The 17,701-nt window shown below is 41.6% G+C and overlaps 1 protein-coding gene and 1 long non-coding RNA gene across 2 annotated transcripts in view; both read left to right on the top strand.

Annotated features, from left to right (window-relative positions):
- Nucleotides 1-10,854, top strand: part of synm (synemin, intermediate filament protein) — a 50,324-nt gene extending 39,470 nt beyond the window's left edge. Inside the window, exon 4 of the mRNA XM_028822643.2 lies at nucleotides 5,062-10,854. Coding sequence (XP_028678476.1) covers nucleotides 5,062-7,535 — 2,474 coding nt within the window. The 3' untranslated portion in view covers nucleotides 7,536-10,854. The remainder of the gene's footprint in view (nucleotides 1-5,061) is intronic.
- Nucleotides 10,855-13,252: 2,398 nt separating this feature from the next.
- Nucleotides 13,253-15,357, top strand: LOC127526175 (uncharacterized). Its single transcript, XR_007933803.1, has 2 exons — nucleotides 13,253-14,946; nucleotides 15,027-15,357. It is a non-coding gene; the product is annotated as an uncharacterized LOC127526175 (long non-coding RNA).
- The last annotated feature ends 2,344 nt before the right edge of the window (nucleotides 15,358-17,701 follow it).

Raw genomic sequence — 17,701 nt, 5'->3', positions numbered from 1 at the left:
TATATATATATATATATATATACTGTATATGTATGTGTATGTATGTATATATGTATGTCTATATATATATGTAGATATGTATATATATATATATGTAGATATGAAAATATGTATATGTATATATATGTGTCTGTATGTGTACGAGGGTTGTCTGGGTTCCGCGCGGAATCACTCGAAATAAGTAGCCAAGGATTTTTTTTTCTATTTTTCTTATGTACTTCGATCCTTTTTAAACTTTTTCCAAGTATTCTCCGCCCAACATCAATGCACTTTTGGGCTCTTCTGACCCACGCCGCAAAACACTCGCGAAAGGCTGTCTTTGGGAGGTTGTCCTGCTGTTCTTTGACAGCTGCAATCAGTTCCTCTCGAGTTTCGAAGTTGTGGCCTCGCAGGGGTTCTTTCACCTTCGGGAAGAGCCAAAAGTCACATGGTGCAAGATCAGGCGAGTAGGGTGGCGGGTTCAAAACGTTGACACCACTGTCTTCAATGAAATGCTTCGTCGCATTAGCCATGTGGGCTGGCACATTGTCATGATGCAAAAAGTGCCTTCGCAAGTTCTTGGACCAGCCTCTAGCCATCGCAGAAAAAACGTCAGGCAGGCACTGAGTGGTGTACCACTCAGAGGTGACAGTTGTCCCCTCCATCAGCGGAATTGATGCGACAATGCCATCGATGTTGAAAAAGATGGCAAACATGGTGCGTTCTATCGAGCAGATTAAACCATCAGAAAAGTCATAAAAAATCATCACTTGAAAGTCACGCACGCATGGAGTTGGGAGCTTCGCCGCTAGCGCCGGCTGCGCACTCTCAGTTCGTTTGCTTCTCGTGTTCATTCTGAAGGAAGAGAGGGAGCAAAACATCTGAACAAAAACATGCAACCACTTGAATAATCCCACTACACAGCAGAACAGATTTCGACAGGCTGACACTCAGCCGAAACCCAGACAACCCTCGTATATATATATATATATATATATATATATATATATATATATATATATATATATATATATATATATATATATATATATGTGTATATGTATGTATGTATGTGTGTATATATATATATGTTTGTGTGTGTGTATGTATGTGTGTATATGTATGTGTATATATATGTTGCTTTGTGTATATATATATATATATATATATATATATATATATATATATATATATATATATATATATATATATATATATATATGTATATATATGTGGATGTGTATATGTATATATATATGTATATATATATATATGTATATGTAGATATGTGTATATGTAGATATGTATATATATGTATATATGTTAATGTATATATATGTTTACATAACCTCTTTAACACACTACTTCTCCGCTGCGAAGCGCGGGTATTTTTCTAGTATGTATATATATGAAGGCAGAGCTTCCATAACTGCAGGCCAGACTAAACAAACCTAAAGAGGCACCTTTGCATTTTTAGAGACCTTATGTTGTTTTATGTCTGAGGAGGGGTTTGTTTTGGCCATGACTTGCCTATAATGTCACCGCTGCCCGTCTCTATTTCACACATCGTGAAGTGCAGACTTGTCCCACATTAATCCAGGCCTGTAGGCCTGAATGCTGTGCTTCACATAAAAGGCCAGCAGCTTTCCAAATTACAGCTGTGAAATCTTGGACTGTACGTTTCCTGAAACATAGAGTGTTTTCAGTTTAATCAAACCAGCCTGTAACATACATGAAGAGAATCGGCCGCGTGCAGGGTCATTCAATAGTACACACACTCTAAGCTCCTCTCCCCCCATACAAACACCGCAAACACTTTAACGGACACACTGCCTCATTGCTCTTTGACATTCCCATCCAATCACCTCCTTATTCACATCACAAACACATTAAGCCAAACTGTCAAATGTATACAGTATCTGTGCTAATAAGGAATCATCACACATATTTTACGCTGAATTCATTATGGTATTATATTCCAAATGACCACACTTGATTGCCTTTTCTCACAAAAATCCACAGTGGTTGTACTCATTTATGCAACTTGTACTGATTAGCCATCAAGTAGCATTCAAAATTCACTTTGTTATCTTGCAAGTTATCTTGCAAAAATGTCTCTGTCAAAATGTCTTAGAAGGAAAACTTATACTGCCAATAGTCATTTTAATGAGGAATTGACCAAAAAGTCTGTCTTTATAACGCCATCATTCCGAAATGCTCGCTGACCTGTCTGATCTGCAGTGAAACAGCAGCTATCATAAAAGAGGCCAATGTGAGGCGCCCTTATTCAGTTTCAATGAATCTTATGCATATACTATGTTATATGATTACGGCAGAAAGAAAATTATCAATTAAATACTCAAACAGGAATGACCAACAGGTACTCCCTACATGTGCAATCCACATGGATCTTAGCTAAGAATGATAAAGCTTTCACTGATACAGAGGTACAGGTAGTCCCCAGGTTACAGACACCCGACCTACAACATACAAACGGGGCCGCAGCTGCGATGCATGTGCCTCAGTAACTGCCGCTCCGTCATCTTCTGCCGGGAGAATGGGGGCGGTGGTGCGGCGGGACACTGCAGGCAGCATACTGTAGTGGAGGTGACTGTGATGTGGGCTGGTGATGAACCGCCCCTCGCTGCCCCCATTCATTCTCAGTAGCAAGCCTGCTTATACTGTTACGCACATAGCAGGAAGTTGTCTCTTGTCAGTACAGGGTGGTCCAGATCTAATTATGCAGATTCAGATCGTCTGGATGACTTTGATTTATGCAGAGACGATTCCAGTTCGGCGCGAAGACGATTCTTCATGTCGTCAGTTCGCACACTTCTCGATGGTCTGGGATTTTTCAGGTGATTTTCTATGTAATAAACTGAATAAGTTATAACGTAATGAAAATTGCATAATTAGATCTGGACCACCCTTATACATCAGACATGTTGACGACTGGTGCCTAATCTGCTGTGATAGCTGTACAGTGCTGTGCAGAAGAGCACATCTTAACCTTTTGTCTTCACCCTTCAGGAATGTCTCTGAAACACAAATCTGATGCAAGTGCTGGTGATACAGTAAAGAAGAGAAAAACCATCACCATTGAAAATAAAGTAGAAATAATAAAAAGGTCAGAAAGAGGTGAAACTCCATCATTCATTGGCAGAGCACTTGGTTACAGTCGGTCAACAATAACATTTATTAAAGTAATGTACCTGTTCCGACTTACATACAGATTCAACTTAAGTACAAACCTACAGTCCCTTATCTCGTACGTAACCCAGGGACTGCCTGTATTAAAAGAGTTTGTGATAGGCATTTTATCAGAGCTTGTTAGGAGTAACAGATGCATCAATGGATACATTTATTGGAGATTTGATGCGAGTTTCTCAGTCAACTACAAGTGGTGAACATCATTTTTGGCAGAGCATATCCAAAGTCGGGTAAAAGATGGTGTCAGTCTAGCTGCTCATATTTCCTTAGTCATTGGTGAATCGACAGACAACGCAGACACGCCTGAGCCCCACGCTTTTGAAGGGGAAACCTTTGCACTCCAACTACTAAAAAGTAAATGTGGTGCGATTAATTATCTCGGTATGAATTGTAAGGTGCTGACTCTGAAATGAAAGTGGTTAAAATGAAACTTTACTTTCAATTTTAGTCCCAATAAACTTTGCATTAACAACAAATACTCAATTCTAAAATTTGGTATTATAAAAAATCAAAATTTTCATTTAATTATTTAATTGGATATTTCATTATACTATTAATAACCTCTGTTGAAACAAAATGTTAATATGATCGATTTTTGACTTCATTGTCTTAGAAAAACCCAAAGTGTGTTGGAAATAGGACAGACGCAGGCAGAAACAGGGGTTAATAACGTTTGGGCAGACTGTTTATTACTTCTTTTCTGATAGAGACCAGGATTTATTACCACTGTTGGCCTTGGGAGATGCTTGAAGAAGTACTTAAATTCAGCAGAGCAATTGCTATCTTGTGTGCACCCCTCATTGTGCTCTCCCACCTTCTCATTCCTTTCTAGTTCAGCCTACTGGGATGTTCTGCACAGCTTCTTTTATGCCACTCAAGCACACAATGCTCTACCTTCCCTGCAGATTCTCACCTGCGTTTCTCCTCATTGGTCTGAGTCACACCAGTATTTATACTTAAATATTTAGTATTTATAGGGTTACCAAAGATTCACAAAGCCGAAGGTAGGAAGTCAAACTGGACTTTCAGAAGCGGATTTAGCTTTGAAGATGAAGGACATTTTTTAATTACAACAACAACAACAACAACATTTATTTATACAGCACAAAGTGCTTTACATAATGAAGAAAAGAAAAATAAAAGACAAAATAACAAATTAAAATAAGACAACATTACTCAACATAGAAAAGGAGTAAGGTCCGCCTGGAGAAAAAAATAAAATCTGTAGGGGTTCCAGGCCACGAGACCGCCCAGTCCCCTCTGGGCATTCTACCTAACATAAATGAAATAGTCCTCTTTGTAGTTAGGGATCTCACGGAGTCACTTGATGCTGATGGTCACACAGACTTCTGGCTTTTAATCCATCCATCATTGTTGGAACATCATGGTGCTTTGAGTAGATGGTGGTGGCACAAGACACCACCAAAAGTACACCGGAAAAGGAAACAGAAGAGAGAGTAGGGGTTAGTACAGTTACGTTGGTAACTGCTGTGAAGATCATGGGTTGCAAAATGCCAAACTAAATGAGCTTGCAGTGCATTGTGAACTTTTATTCCAACAGGAGTATCTGTTTGGTTATATGTTTACCAGATATTTTCTTAAAACCAGAATGCTTTAGGCAAACATCCAACCAAATGTAGTTTCTATCCACACAATGACATATACTCATATTTCTCTGAAGCCTGTTTATCCTAACAGAAGGGTCCAAGAGAGACACACAGTGGTTTTGTACGGCTCAGAGCATTCAAACATGATGTGGCTTTGAGTGTGACGGATTTTGATAGTGCTGCTCGGCTACTTGTACCTGACTTTGCATTAGTATTCCTTTACTTTAGAGTTTCTGACACTGTTTTTTCTTCTTTTTTTTAATAGGAAAGGGAATATCAGTCCAAACCTTTACAGCAAAACGAACACCCCTTAGAAAGGAAGATGGGGCTAAAAGTTTGCCTGTGAGCCTGTACCCAAATGGGAGGTATGCGGCACACACATCAAGCATGAAAGTTACTTCAAAACCAAGCCAGGCTGCAGCTTACAGGGTAAGCACAATCCTTCCTGCTGGAGTAACTCATCGGGGAGCAGTGTCCACATTAGGTTGGACCACACAGGTCTCTTCATCTTCAGCAAAGCTAATTCCACGTCCAGCTGAACGCAAGTACACGGAAGTCCAGCAGAAAGTGACAAGCAGAGGTCCAGCTATTACCATTCAGAATTCAGTCAATGAAAGCAGAGTTTCTCCTTCAGCACCTGTAGACCAAAAGCCTACTGTACAAAAAATCAACATTCAAAAAGAGGAAATAAAATCTTCAATCAAGGTAGATCCTGACTTGAAACTACCTGAAAAAGCCAATGATAAACAGGCCAAGAAAACCAATGGAAAGGTTAAGGAGGTGATTATCATTAAAACTGAAACACAAGAGGAGAGCGTGGAGCCTAGAGGGTATCATATTAACCTTGAACAATCCCCAGACAGTAGAGAGGTGACGATAACCCTGCAGGCACCCCAAAGCCAGAATTCCATTAGTGCTGAGAAGGAGCATTTCACATCAAGCCATTCCACAGCTTCATCTGTTTCTCGGTCTTTCCCAGACACGCAGATAGGAAATAAAGTGATTGATGAGCCACGTCTAAAAGTAGATGAAGAAGAGTTGAATAGGTCACCAATTGACAAGAAAATTCTGAATTCAATCAATGTTGAAGACATTCTGGAGAAGGTTGTGAGACCTGCTGGTCTGGAGACAACCTTAAACTCTTCACCAGACTCAAAGATCACATACCATTTAGAGAAAACAAAGGAGGAGGATGGAAGCACTAAGACTGAAATCATTCTGCAGTCTACTGTTCAAGAAGAGCTTGATGTTTCTGACGATTCTGTTCTGGAAGAGCTTCTGAGAAAAGATGTGAAAAGAGCAGGTTTGCAGGATATTAAGGGAACCCCGGCTGAAAGCATGATTGAAAACATACTGGGCCTTGGATTAAAGGGAAGGGAAAACGCAAGTGTAAACATCGAGATCATCGAGGAGCCACTGGAGGCACCGAGTGGCGAAGAAAATGAAGAAAGTCAGTCTTCAATGTTTTTCCATATTGAAGAACTAGATAACGCTCCTTTGGCCACTGAAAATGTAGTAGTTAGTGCAGAAACTCTAAGCAGCTCGTCCACACCTGCTGGCGAATTTAGAAACACAATCCAGTTTCAGGTGGGTGCTACAGACCACACTCAAGTCCAGGAAACAGAGTATTTTGTGTCAACACCAGATGATGCCACTTCTGAGCATGAGGGAGAAGACATACCAGTATACAAGGAATATCTACCAGGACGTGAATGGTCTGAAGAGGGTCATTACTGGCAGGAAGAGCCTGAACCCGTAGAGCAACCCAGCTTCACAGATTCAGGTGCAATAAGCTTTAACACAGAATCAAATATTACAGCAGACAGTGCAGAATTCAGAACATCATGGGGGGAACAAAGCTATCCCGAAGAATGCTCTACAGAGTATGTCATTGAGGAGGAGATTCATGTCCCTCATAATGTTCAGAGGTCAGTCTTGGAGCTGCTTAGAGAAGGAGGTCAGGATCCCCGGCAACAGATAACTAGTACTTTAGAACAGTTGAAAGAATCCGTGCCAGAGAATCTAAGAGAAGAGCTTTCATTTTTATCGGATGTCAGAGAGAGCTCAGATCAGTTAGAGGTTGATGTGAGGAAAGTCCAGCAGTCTTCTGACAGCGGTGTAGTGACTATTGTTGCTGAAATCAATGTCTCTCAAAGTCTTGATGACTCTGGCCTAGCCAATGATGAAAAACAAGCAGATTCAGACTTGGAATATGAGAAAGAATTACACACCAGGGTAGGTGAAGCTTTCTCCCATGAAGAAGAAGAAGATGAACCAAGAATGCATGAAGCCACTTGGGCAAGGAGTTTACAGGCTCCAGGAAGTACCAGTGTAGAGCAGCCAACAACAGACATTAACAAATCTGTACGACTTATTAAACTGGGTCCCTCTGAAAAATCATTTACGTTTCAAATGGATGTCTCTCAAGTCACTTCGATGGTTAGCAGTGAGGGGAACAAGAAGGAAGCTGCCTTCTTTACACAAAGAGAATTCAGCGATGGAGCCAATGGAAGAGCCGTTAGAGAAGATGTATATCAGTATGTGCAAAGCGACAGAGGAAGTGAGAGTCAGGGCCACCAAGGTGAGGAAGAGGAGACATGGGATGATGACAATGAAGAGACGGGCGAACAGGATGCGTTTTCCAATGTGGTACAGCAGCAAAGATTTGTGGATCCACGGTCATTGATCAGTAAGGAGCACAGAATTGCTGCATTGTACTTGGATGAAAGCGATGACTAGAGGCAAAAGGAAAAAGAAGCTCAGCAGCCATAAGCTGTGGGCTGAAATTTGCACCTTTGTTTAGGATTACCAAAGATTCACAAAGCCGAAGGTAGGAAGTCAAACTGGACTTTCAGAAGCGGATTTAGTTTTGAAGATGAAGGACATTTTTTAATTACGTAGGTAACTGCTGTTGATTTTGTTTTTCTCTGAAGATCATGGGTTGCAAAATGCCAAACTAAATGAGCTTGCAGTGCATTGTGAACTTTTATTCCAACCGGAGTATCTTTTTGGTTATAGGTTTACCAAATATTTTCTTAAAACCAGAATGCTTTAGGCAAACATCCAACCAAATGTAGTTTCTATCCACACGATGACATGTACTCTCTTAAGTCGACACTGCACAACATTACTCCTTCATTCCTAGAGGACCGTAAATGATTTAATTATGTGTAAAAGTCCCCCAAAACACTTATGATAAAGACATTAAGGCATTCTGGGCATGGCCAGTACTCAACCATTTTCAAAGCATTCATTGTCATCCTGCAACCGTTTTGAATTGCCAGCCTCGATTTTATGACTGGACACTTGTCATTGCGCTCTGTCATTTCTTACAGTATAACCCTTGGCCACAGACCGGGGAGCTCATGTCACTGTGGGGTTGGTCAATGGAATTTAGTCAGCCCAAGCAAGTTATTTTATCTGTACTCCCCGCCATATTGATTCATTCATTGGTTTCACTATGCACTTCCAAGGCTCCCCCGATGTCCCACATAGTACTTGTTGTTTACAGGACAGAGGGAGGTGCACGCCTGCACGGGCCAAATGACTCAACCAAATATCTCTTGGAAGGGAGAGGGACATTTCACAGCAAGCTCACAAGTTTACAGAGGTTCTGAAATGAGTGACAGTAACCACTGTGGGTATGTACCGTGTGTGCGTTGTATGAGCTTCACCAAACCAACATTGATAGAACCAGCCAAAGTTGTTATTTCAATCTAAAGAGATAAATTATTCATTTTTTTAATGTTGCATATTGGAGAGCACTCCTTGACGACTAGGAATGACAGTCACTTCAGCCATCATATAAATTTAAGAACTTACTGAAAGCACTCGATGAACGAGCACAATAATGAGTTAAGAGACCCTCATGAAGCCAACTGTAGGTTGGTGGCCACAATGCCCTTTAGAACCATCGCATCCAGCAGGAGTGTTTGGGTGTTGAACGTTTCCATGCTGAGTGTGGGTCAACCTCTGTGACTCACTGTTTATTGACCAGGTGCCAACTTGTTCCTGTATCTGAACTTCTACTTTGTTATTTTTACTTTTAATGTACAAATCTAGCAATGTAAATTTATTTTTTAGCGGCTGCTTAGTTTTTACTACAAACTGAACAAAGATATTTGGGTTTTCTTAAGAGGAATACATTAGTCTTCCTGAGGTCACTTTAAGTAATCGTTCCCTTCAGTCTCTTTGATAGAGGTGGCACACCAATGTGCTTGTTAGAATTTATACTTCAAGAATTCGGGCCCCTGGGTTTGATTCCTGGCGTAATCACAGTCCGAGGACAGCGTTCAAGTTCTACCTGTAGGTTTAGGTGGGATGGCAGCACTAAATGGGCCCTGCATTAGTGTGCCCTGTGACAGACTGCCATTCTGTTGGCTGGTGTGATGGGGGGAGAGGTCAGAAGATCAACAGATGGTCAGTTATTAAATATGAGGTGGGAGTTTAAGTGAATAAACAGCTTTTACTTAGGACATAACCTAAAGGTGTGTTACACAGGTTCACGAGATAGATGGGTGGAAGTAGCGTACACTTGGGCATGCTATTGCTTGTCATTATTAAAGGGATCTACTTACATGCAATCAAAGAACATTCTTAAAATAAAGAAAGTGAATACAATAAAAATGAAGCCAGTGCTGTGGCCTAAAAGCAAGGACACTGCTACACTGATCATTCCATTTTCTGTTCTGGCTTATCACGCTCACGGTGGCAGCACAACTTTACTCAGCTTTCTCAACCTAATATCCTCTGTGTGGTGAGGAGACACAAGGAAACAAATCAAACACAACTTCAATCAGACGTTTGAGTTGGCTTCATAAACAGTCTTTCCATTTTCTAACTCGCCCATCTAGTTTGAATAATAAGAGCCAGAGCCTTTCTCAGCAGAGTCGGGTGCAAGGCAGGGACAAACCCAGGACAGGGTGCCAGCCCATCGCAATGCACTCCCTCACTGAAGGTCACCAGTTAACTTATCTGTCTTTGGAACAGGACAAGAAAATCCTCAAGAGTACGCATTGGCAGAGCCTGGAATAGAATCTGAAGCCAGGACTCTGGAGTTGGGAGGCAGCCTCAGTAATCACTGTGACACCTGCCTTCAAAGCAACGTTCATAGGTACAGTCGACTCCAGTTTAGTAGTGTTGTCATGGAATGGGTGGCATCACGGCTGGAAGGGAAGGTGGGTCCTTACTCAACTGGGAGCCCACAAAGATTTTAAGGGATTGAAGTATGTCCCAAGACAGGGGTTCAGTGCTCTTCCTTACAGCCAGGAGGCTTGTATAAAATAATGGATGGACAGGCATCCCGTCCAGATTGCATGATGCCCCCTTGCCGTCAAGAATGGGTGCTGTTCTCTGCCTTGGCTTGCAGGAATGCTGGATGGACAAAAGGAGATGGCCTTCCAAGAATAAATGCTCCTCCCAAATGATAGGTGGTGTTGTGCCTATGGTGTGGCTCTGCTTAAGATACCCATGAGGGCTGCCATGTTGTGTTCTTTAGGGGTTGCTGCCAGGAGAGGACCCCAGTGTTGTGTCACTGTCCTGTTTGACCCTGAAGTGCTTCTTAAATGCAATGCTCAGGCACTGGAAATACTCGCTGGTCCAGATTAAAACCAGCTACTCTGCATCACTCGGGCAGGATAGGGAGAGGAGAAGGAGTGGTGGTTTGAAAGAAAGAAGCAAGAAGAGAGCTTGTCACTGTGAGCACTTCAGACCTGGAAGTAAAATATTTTGTTAAAAATAAATAAGGACTGTCTTTAGTCCAGCTGTGTCAGAAGTTTGGGGCTCTGCCAGGTCCCCTACTGGTCTTAGTGGAGACAGCATGGCACAGCTGTAGGAAGGGTGCAGGTGCCCAATTTTAGGGGCATTTCACAGGCTGTTTGAACATCTCTAGGCCAGGAAGAGCAGTGCAGCACAAGCGACATTCTAAGTGGCCTTTTAAAGTATTTATTTACGTATAATTAATTTGTGCTCAAGTTGAAGTCATCCTTACCATCAGCATCTCTAAGGAAGTAATTTACTAAACAAGGGAAAAAATATTTTTTATCCAAATAAGTAGCTATAAATGAGAAGAAAATCTAAAACGTTATGCAGGTGTAATTTAAAGTGGAGACTCTTCAACAAACCTCAGGCAAGATTAACATGAAAGGTGAACCTAACATACCACAATTCACTAATGTAAGAGCAATAATCTGTCCACTTGTTTACTGATGTTACCTTAAGAAACGGAATAGTTTTACCTAAATGTCCAAATGCCACTCATTTTGGGACTTCATTAATTAAATATCAAATCATACTTCATAAACCGAATACACTTCTTTCTTGCCCTTAAAGCGGCAGTTTCTGTTTTCTCCACAGTAGCTGCACACTAATTATTTACATCCATCCATCCATCCATTTTCCAACCCGCTGAATCCGAACACAGGGTCATGGGGGTCTGCTGGAGCCAATCCCAGCCAACACAGGGCACAAGGCAGGAATCAATTCTGGGCAGGGCGCCAACCCACCGCAGTAATTATTTACACAAACACTTAAAAAGTGCAAATGTCCACAACAGCAGGACGCAGCCAGTGTGGTCTCCTAAAATGTAGTTTTTAAGCGCTTATCCTTTTGACTGGACTCACATGGTTTGACGTTTCCACAGCAGAACATTTGGCCCATGTGAGCCCTGCTTTACTGTGCTGGACTGGTGCAACTCTCACCCCAAGGCATAGTTTTAATGCAGGGGTCTCCAACTGTGGCTGTAGGTTCTCATTGTAACCCTTCTCTGAGCTGATTCATTTCTTTCCCCTTCATTTTAATTGTGTTTTTTAAATAATCAGTCCTCTGACTTGCTGCTTTTTCCCTCGAATGGCACCTAAACAGAAATGAGATGTGAAGTGACCAGCGAAGTCGGCGCCTCAGACTGCCAGATTCTTAAGTAGACGTTGATTTGGGTTGTTAATTAAACCCGTTATTTAATCCCATGCCTTGTTGGGGCTCTCATTCTGAAACAGCAGACATTTCCAAAAGTGTGGATTTTCTTTTTTCCAAGAACAACGTGAGAATATTTGGTGGACCTGTGCAGAGCAACGTTACTGAGATGTTCACCTTTCTTTATTTGGAGATATTGCATGATGGACACTGGCTAGCTGGTCAGGCGTTGTTGGCTTGTTTTATATGTAATTAATTATTGCTTGAGTCCTAAATAGTTCATTAGCAGAGAATACTGGTCGCTAATGAAGAAAAGACTTTGATTGAAAACCTGCATCCGCAGTGGCGGTCCAGGACCGGAGTGGGAGACCCCTGCTCTCTGCCAGCATTCACCTCACAGGTGGTGCTGTGGTAGTGCTGCTGCTTTGCAGTAAGGAGATTGTGGGTTCGCTTCCCGGGTCTTCCCTGTGTGGAGAGCGCTTTGAGTAGTGAGAAAAGCGCTATATACAGTGTAAATGTAAAGAGTTATTATTACAGCAGTTGCACCAGCCTTACCTGCAGAATCTGGAGTGATCCATTATAATATTTCTCTTTGTGCTGTGGTCACCTGAGCTAAAGCTGATCTTCTGTAGGCCAGTCACCCAGAGCCCTTAGCAGCAGCGGGACTGTCAATATACCATAAAAAAGGTTCAAATATTGAAAACTGTATTATTATTATTATTATTATTTCTGCTACTTTATGTACCATGTTGGCTGGAGATGGCCAATCACAGAAACTGGAAGAGGTGTATGTTGTGCTTGCCATCTTCTGAGTGGACCTGAACCAGTTAGCACAGCACTTTAACACTTCAGTGTCACCTGTCAGAGTGTACAAGGGTCTCAGCTTGCCAGGACACGGGCTAAACGTATCACAAAACATAATGGGGCTGCCTTCCTTTGAGCACAGGGACGTTTTTGATTTTATCTTGTATTGATATTAATATGGCACACAGTATCTACACCGTACGACTACACAGGCTCAGGTTTTACATTTCAGAAATTCCTGGAATGATCAAAACTAGGGATGCACCGATACCACTTTTTTGGAAAACGAGTACGAGTACTTGCATTTCAGTACTCGCCGATACCGAGTACTTAATAAAAACATGATTTAAATTTACAGGTAACAGCTTTAGTCATATAATTTAACAAAAAAAACAAGAAACTCTCGTCTATCCACTGGGAGGTTAGGCTAATTAGCGACACGGGTCTAACACTGCTTGTCCAAATATCCGTGGTGAAACTAAACGCAGAGGAGGCTTGCAGTAGGCTGTGGATATGTTTTTTCCACGGAGTCGTGTAGTTTAGGCAGCTCCGTGTCAGTCATGTAGCGGCGGCTTGGGACATCATATCTGGGCTCCAGAACATGGAGGAGACGCAGGAATCCCACATTTTCTACCTCCGAGAGTGGCTGGTCACTCAATGCAATGTACTCGATAATTGCCTGTGTTATTTTCACAGCACGTGGATTGTCTCTGGACATTTTCTCTCGTCTTGCAAGAGTTTGCTGCAGCGTGGGTTGTGTTGGTTTAGAAGCGTGGGTAAACTCTTTGTACTCGTTGTCGTGTTGGGATTTTAGGTGCTTGATTAAATTACTTGTGTTAAATGCGCTACCTTTTGAGCCTCCTCTGGACAATTTCGCTGAGCACAATTTGCAGTCCGCCTTTGTTTTGTCGTCTTCATTCACTTTGAAATAGTTCCACACGGCTGACATGTCTCGCCTCACCTTGCCTTCTCCCCGCTCTGAGCTGCAGCCGGGGCCTGGGGGCGGGCACTCGGCGTCTGTGATTAACCCCTTACTCGCCGCTCAAACATAGACATTTCTCAGACCGTGGTATCGGTCCCCGGTATTGGGGGACTTTTAACGAGTACGAGTACTTTAGAAAATGTGGTATCGAGGCCGATACCAGATACCCATTTCGGTATCGGTGCATCCCTAATCAAAACATTGTCAGGCAGCCTAATATGCTGGAAACTGAAGCAGGTTAGTTCAGCCCACCGTCCCTCCACCAGAGTGCCCTCAGTTTGCGACTGCTACCTCCATCAAAACTGTCCACCCAGATGCCAGAAGACAGTAATTCACATTATTTCATTCCAGCTATAAAGAAAATACACACCGTCTAACACGTGTACTTTGTGTGGTGCCCACTTAACAAATAAAAGCACTGATCAGAAAGCTGTATACTTTATGGAGACAACAAATTGTTTTTGAGTTGTTTGAAATTAAACACACACAAACAAACATAAGAGTGCTTGCTACATATCTTGAGCACAAATACTGCAGACCCTAGCCGATTGTTTTGGACCCCTTTTGAATGGTTTGGCTGCTGCACGGCTCCAGTAGCGCGTGGATGTTAATAGCGGGCTATTCAAAAACGGAGGCAAAAAAGTCTCTTCAGAACTTGAACTGAAATGTGACGTACTGGGACATCAATTCTGTGTCACATTAAGGAAAAATCAATATTCTGATTTAGTCAAATGGACTTAAAACATTTAACATTGAAAGATCTACTCAGCTGGCAATGCCTTAATTCAGTTAACATAAAAAAAAAACGTAAGATTTTAAACATAGTTGGCATTCTAGCCATTGTTTATAGGATGCCCATTCCGACTGCAGGCAGTGTGACATTAAAATGATAAGGCCACCGATTCATTTTCCACCTCTGGCAGGTTACCTCTCGCTTCCTTACCTTATAAGTTGTCTGGGATGAACGTGTCGACCACTTTATTCAAGTCATTCTGATAATGGCAAACAAATTTCAATCTGATATTTAGGACAAACGGAGTCCAAATTCAAGGAGTTTACTGAATTGTGCCTCGTCACATTAGTCACTTTATCATTTCGATATCTTTAGGATACATTATTAGCTGCCGTGATCTAATCACTAACTCACTGAGTTTTATAAATTTCCAGTTCTTTCACCACAAACCCCCGTGAAGCCTGCAGCCTGGTTAATCTTTTTTCAAAGCAGGTTATGATCCAGTCAAGAAACATTTCTCAACAATCGCTACTAGAAAAATGTTCCCAGTTCACATAAAGAATATCATTAAGTGGTAACCTCTCTACAGAGACGTTAAAAAAAATCTGAATTAACAGAAAGGAATTCTGCCAGTTCTTTCTACCAAATAATAGTTTAAAATAAACCGTGAAGAAAAACCACTTAATTATTATTTGCAGTATTAATTTGTACGGCTGGGATTGGTTCCAGCAGACCCCCGTGACCCTGTGTTCGGATTCAGCGGGTTGGAAAATGGATGGATGAATTTGTATAAAAAGGACAGCAGATATGCAGTGAGAGAATTCTTTTTTTGAAATGTTCTCTCCATAATAAAACATTCAAAGATGCAGAGAGGGGGTCTGCCGGGTCCTGTCCAGCACTTTGCCATGCAGTGGTCTCTCAGTCTTCTCCTCCACAGGTTAGTTAGCCTGCCACAAGGGAACTGGGAATGTTAGAAAACATTTCTTAGTTGGCTTTCTTTATTTATAACTTAAACTTGTGTGTAACTGTGTACCTTTTTGTCGGCTTTGTAGTTTTACATGGCTATGTAAGGTTTCTGACACCAATCAGTATTGTAGCAAACTAAATAAAGCTCACCAAAATGATACAAACAATGGTGTCTTTTTGGCAATTTTTACAAAGAAGCAAATGTCAACATCATGTTTTGAACTGTCATGCAAATCCCATATGGGAATCTGAATCACCCCGTTGGACCAAAATGATCACAAACCTCTGTGGAGGTTCCCAGAAGACCAGGTCTTCAGACAGAATGTGCCAGCGCTCTGCTTTATCAGCACAACCTGACGAACTGCGAGCTGGGAGTCACCAACTGCGTTAGCACTGTCTTCAGGGCCTCCTTCCAAAGATGTTGGGAATCCCTGGACTCGACTATCTAGACTTTGAAAGCTTTTCTTTTTTAATCAAAAACCTTGAGTAAAATACCAGACACAAGCACTTTACACGCGTTACAAGGGACTGGTTCCAATTCCTGAGTGTAAATGGGGTCTCTCCACTGGAGAAGTACAAGTGCAGTCTTACAGAGTAAAAGCTGAGCATGGCTTTGATTGAAAGATCCTTCCATACAATTGCTGCAACAGGAAAGACAGAAAACACATCACTCTGGAGCCTGCAGAGCCATTCATCCCTAAATCTGCACCACACCACAAATGATATGAACGCTGTCTGTAGAGGAGAAAAACGCAGCAGTGTGGCACTGCTTCTAACAGCACACTCTTTCAGCATTTCAGCAGTTAAAAGAACAATCCGGGAGAAATGTTAAGGAAGAGCTAAAATACACAGACAGTGAAGCAGTGAATGCTCTTTCGTTTTTGTGAAGTTTACTTCCCAGCAGGAATGGGGACTACCAAGGAGGTACTCGCGGATTTATACAATTGTACGGAGGAAAGCTGTGCCTAGATTAACCAGGCAGAAGGTAAATCACTGGAAACAGATATCCCAGCGAGTTTGAGGAGGTAAGTGAATACATATAGAAATACTTGACAGGTACGTTTTTGAAAAAAATCACTACATACTTGGGAAAATTCTTAAGGATCGGAAGTTAGCTAATTTTATCCCATTATATAAAAAGAAAGACCCCAGTGAGTGTAGGCCTCTAAGCTTAACATGCATCACAGATCAGTTACTGGGAGCAATTATTAAGTTAAGGAAAAGATTGGGCATCACATGCCAAGAACCGGTGCATCAGCGGACAGTCCGCAGGACAGCTCACTCTTCACTAATATGCTGGAATTGTAAGAGGAAGCAACAACAGCGTACAATCAGAGAGGGCACGTGATATTATTTGTGTGGATTTCCAGAATGCTTTTTGTAAGGCCTTCCTAAGAGTAGCTGTTGATCAGAGTTCAGGGTGTGGTGTGTAGTGTGGTAGAAATGTAACATCTTATTAAAGAAAGAAACATCCTCTAACAGGACAAATCAGCCATCAGGCAGGAGAAAAGCTGCTCAATTTGTAACTTTTAATTACTCCTCAGCAAAATGCCTTGGAGGGAGCATTCTTCAAAAGCAGTCTGTTATAGCATCGTCAGAATGATCAGAGAAACGAAGAATAGAGTTTCATTTTATAAACTGTTGAATTTACATACAGTGTCAATTAATACAAACATTTCCTCTGGTTGGTTCATTGCTTTACACCCAAATGATTTATACAAAATAAGCGTCTGTTATATTATACTAGCTGTGCAAGTCTGTGCTGTAAAAATGCCCGGGTCCTTAAAGCTATTGAAACTGTCAGAAAAAACAAAACTGAAATGTAAAGATGTCAGGTAATTGAAACGAACAACTCTGGGCATCTCTCTCCTAGGAGGATTCATTTTGCCGACGTGCTCCCCTTGCTTGTGTGTTAGTAGTGGGAGGGAAAGTAAAAGGGATACCGTTTTGCAGATGTTAGCAGCTAAGCGACTTTGTCTTTCTTCGGAGGTTTTGTTTTGCTGACATGCTCGCCCTGCTTGTGTTATTAATGGCTAAGCGAGTTTTCTGTTTCCTCGAAGGCGGAGCCTTTACCCCGACTCCGCCTCTCACTTCCAGGCCAGACAGACACACACACTTCCACATGTAGACGTTTATATATACGATTCTGGTTCTTCTTATACCTTTTGAGATGAGCCACCACCCTTGAAATTTCTGTGCACATAACTGTCCATTCTCGTTTACAGAACATCTGCTGATTTCTTAGTCATCCTTCAATACATTTTGTATATTACATCAATCTTTCTTCTGGTCCATTATTTACTTGACCATCTCAGTATTTTTCCTAAACCAATTCTTATATTTCAGTGTACATTTTGTTGTTCACTTGACCTTTATCTGGTTTCCTGGTGTGCCTGAACAGGTTTCTGACATTTATTAACCCTTTGTGCTATTTGTTTAAGATGAATGCTATGTTACCATAAATTATTCTTCCACAGTAAGTAGGTGTAAAATTAGTGTAAACACCAGGAA

Source organism: Erpetoichthys calabaricus, chromosome 17 (assembly GCF_900747795.2).
Source record: "Erpetoichthys calabaricus chromosome 17, fErpCal1.3, whole genome shotgun sequence".
NCBI lineage: Eukaryota > Metazoa > Chordata > Cladistia > Polypteriformes > Polypteridae > Erpetoichthys > Erpetoichthys calabaricus.
The sequence above is the reverse complement of the archived record's forward strand: the minus strand, read 5'-3'. Positions and strand labels throughout refer to the sequence as shown.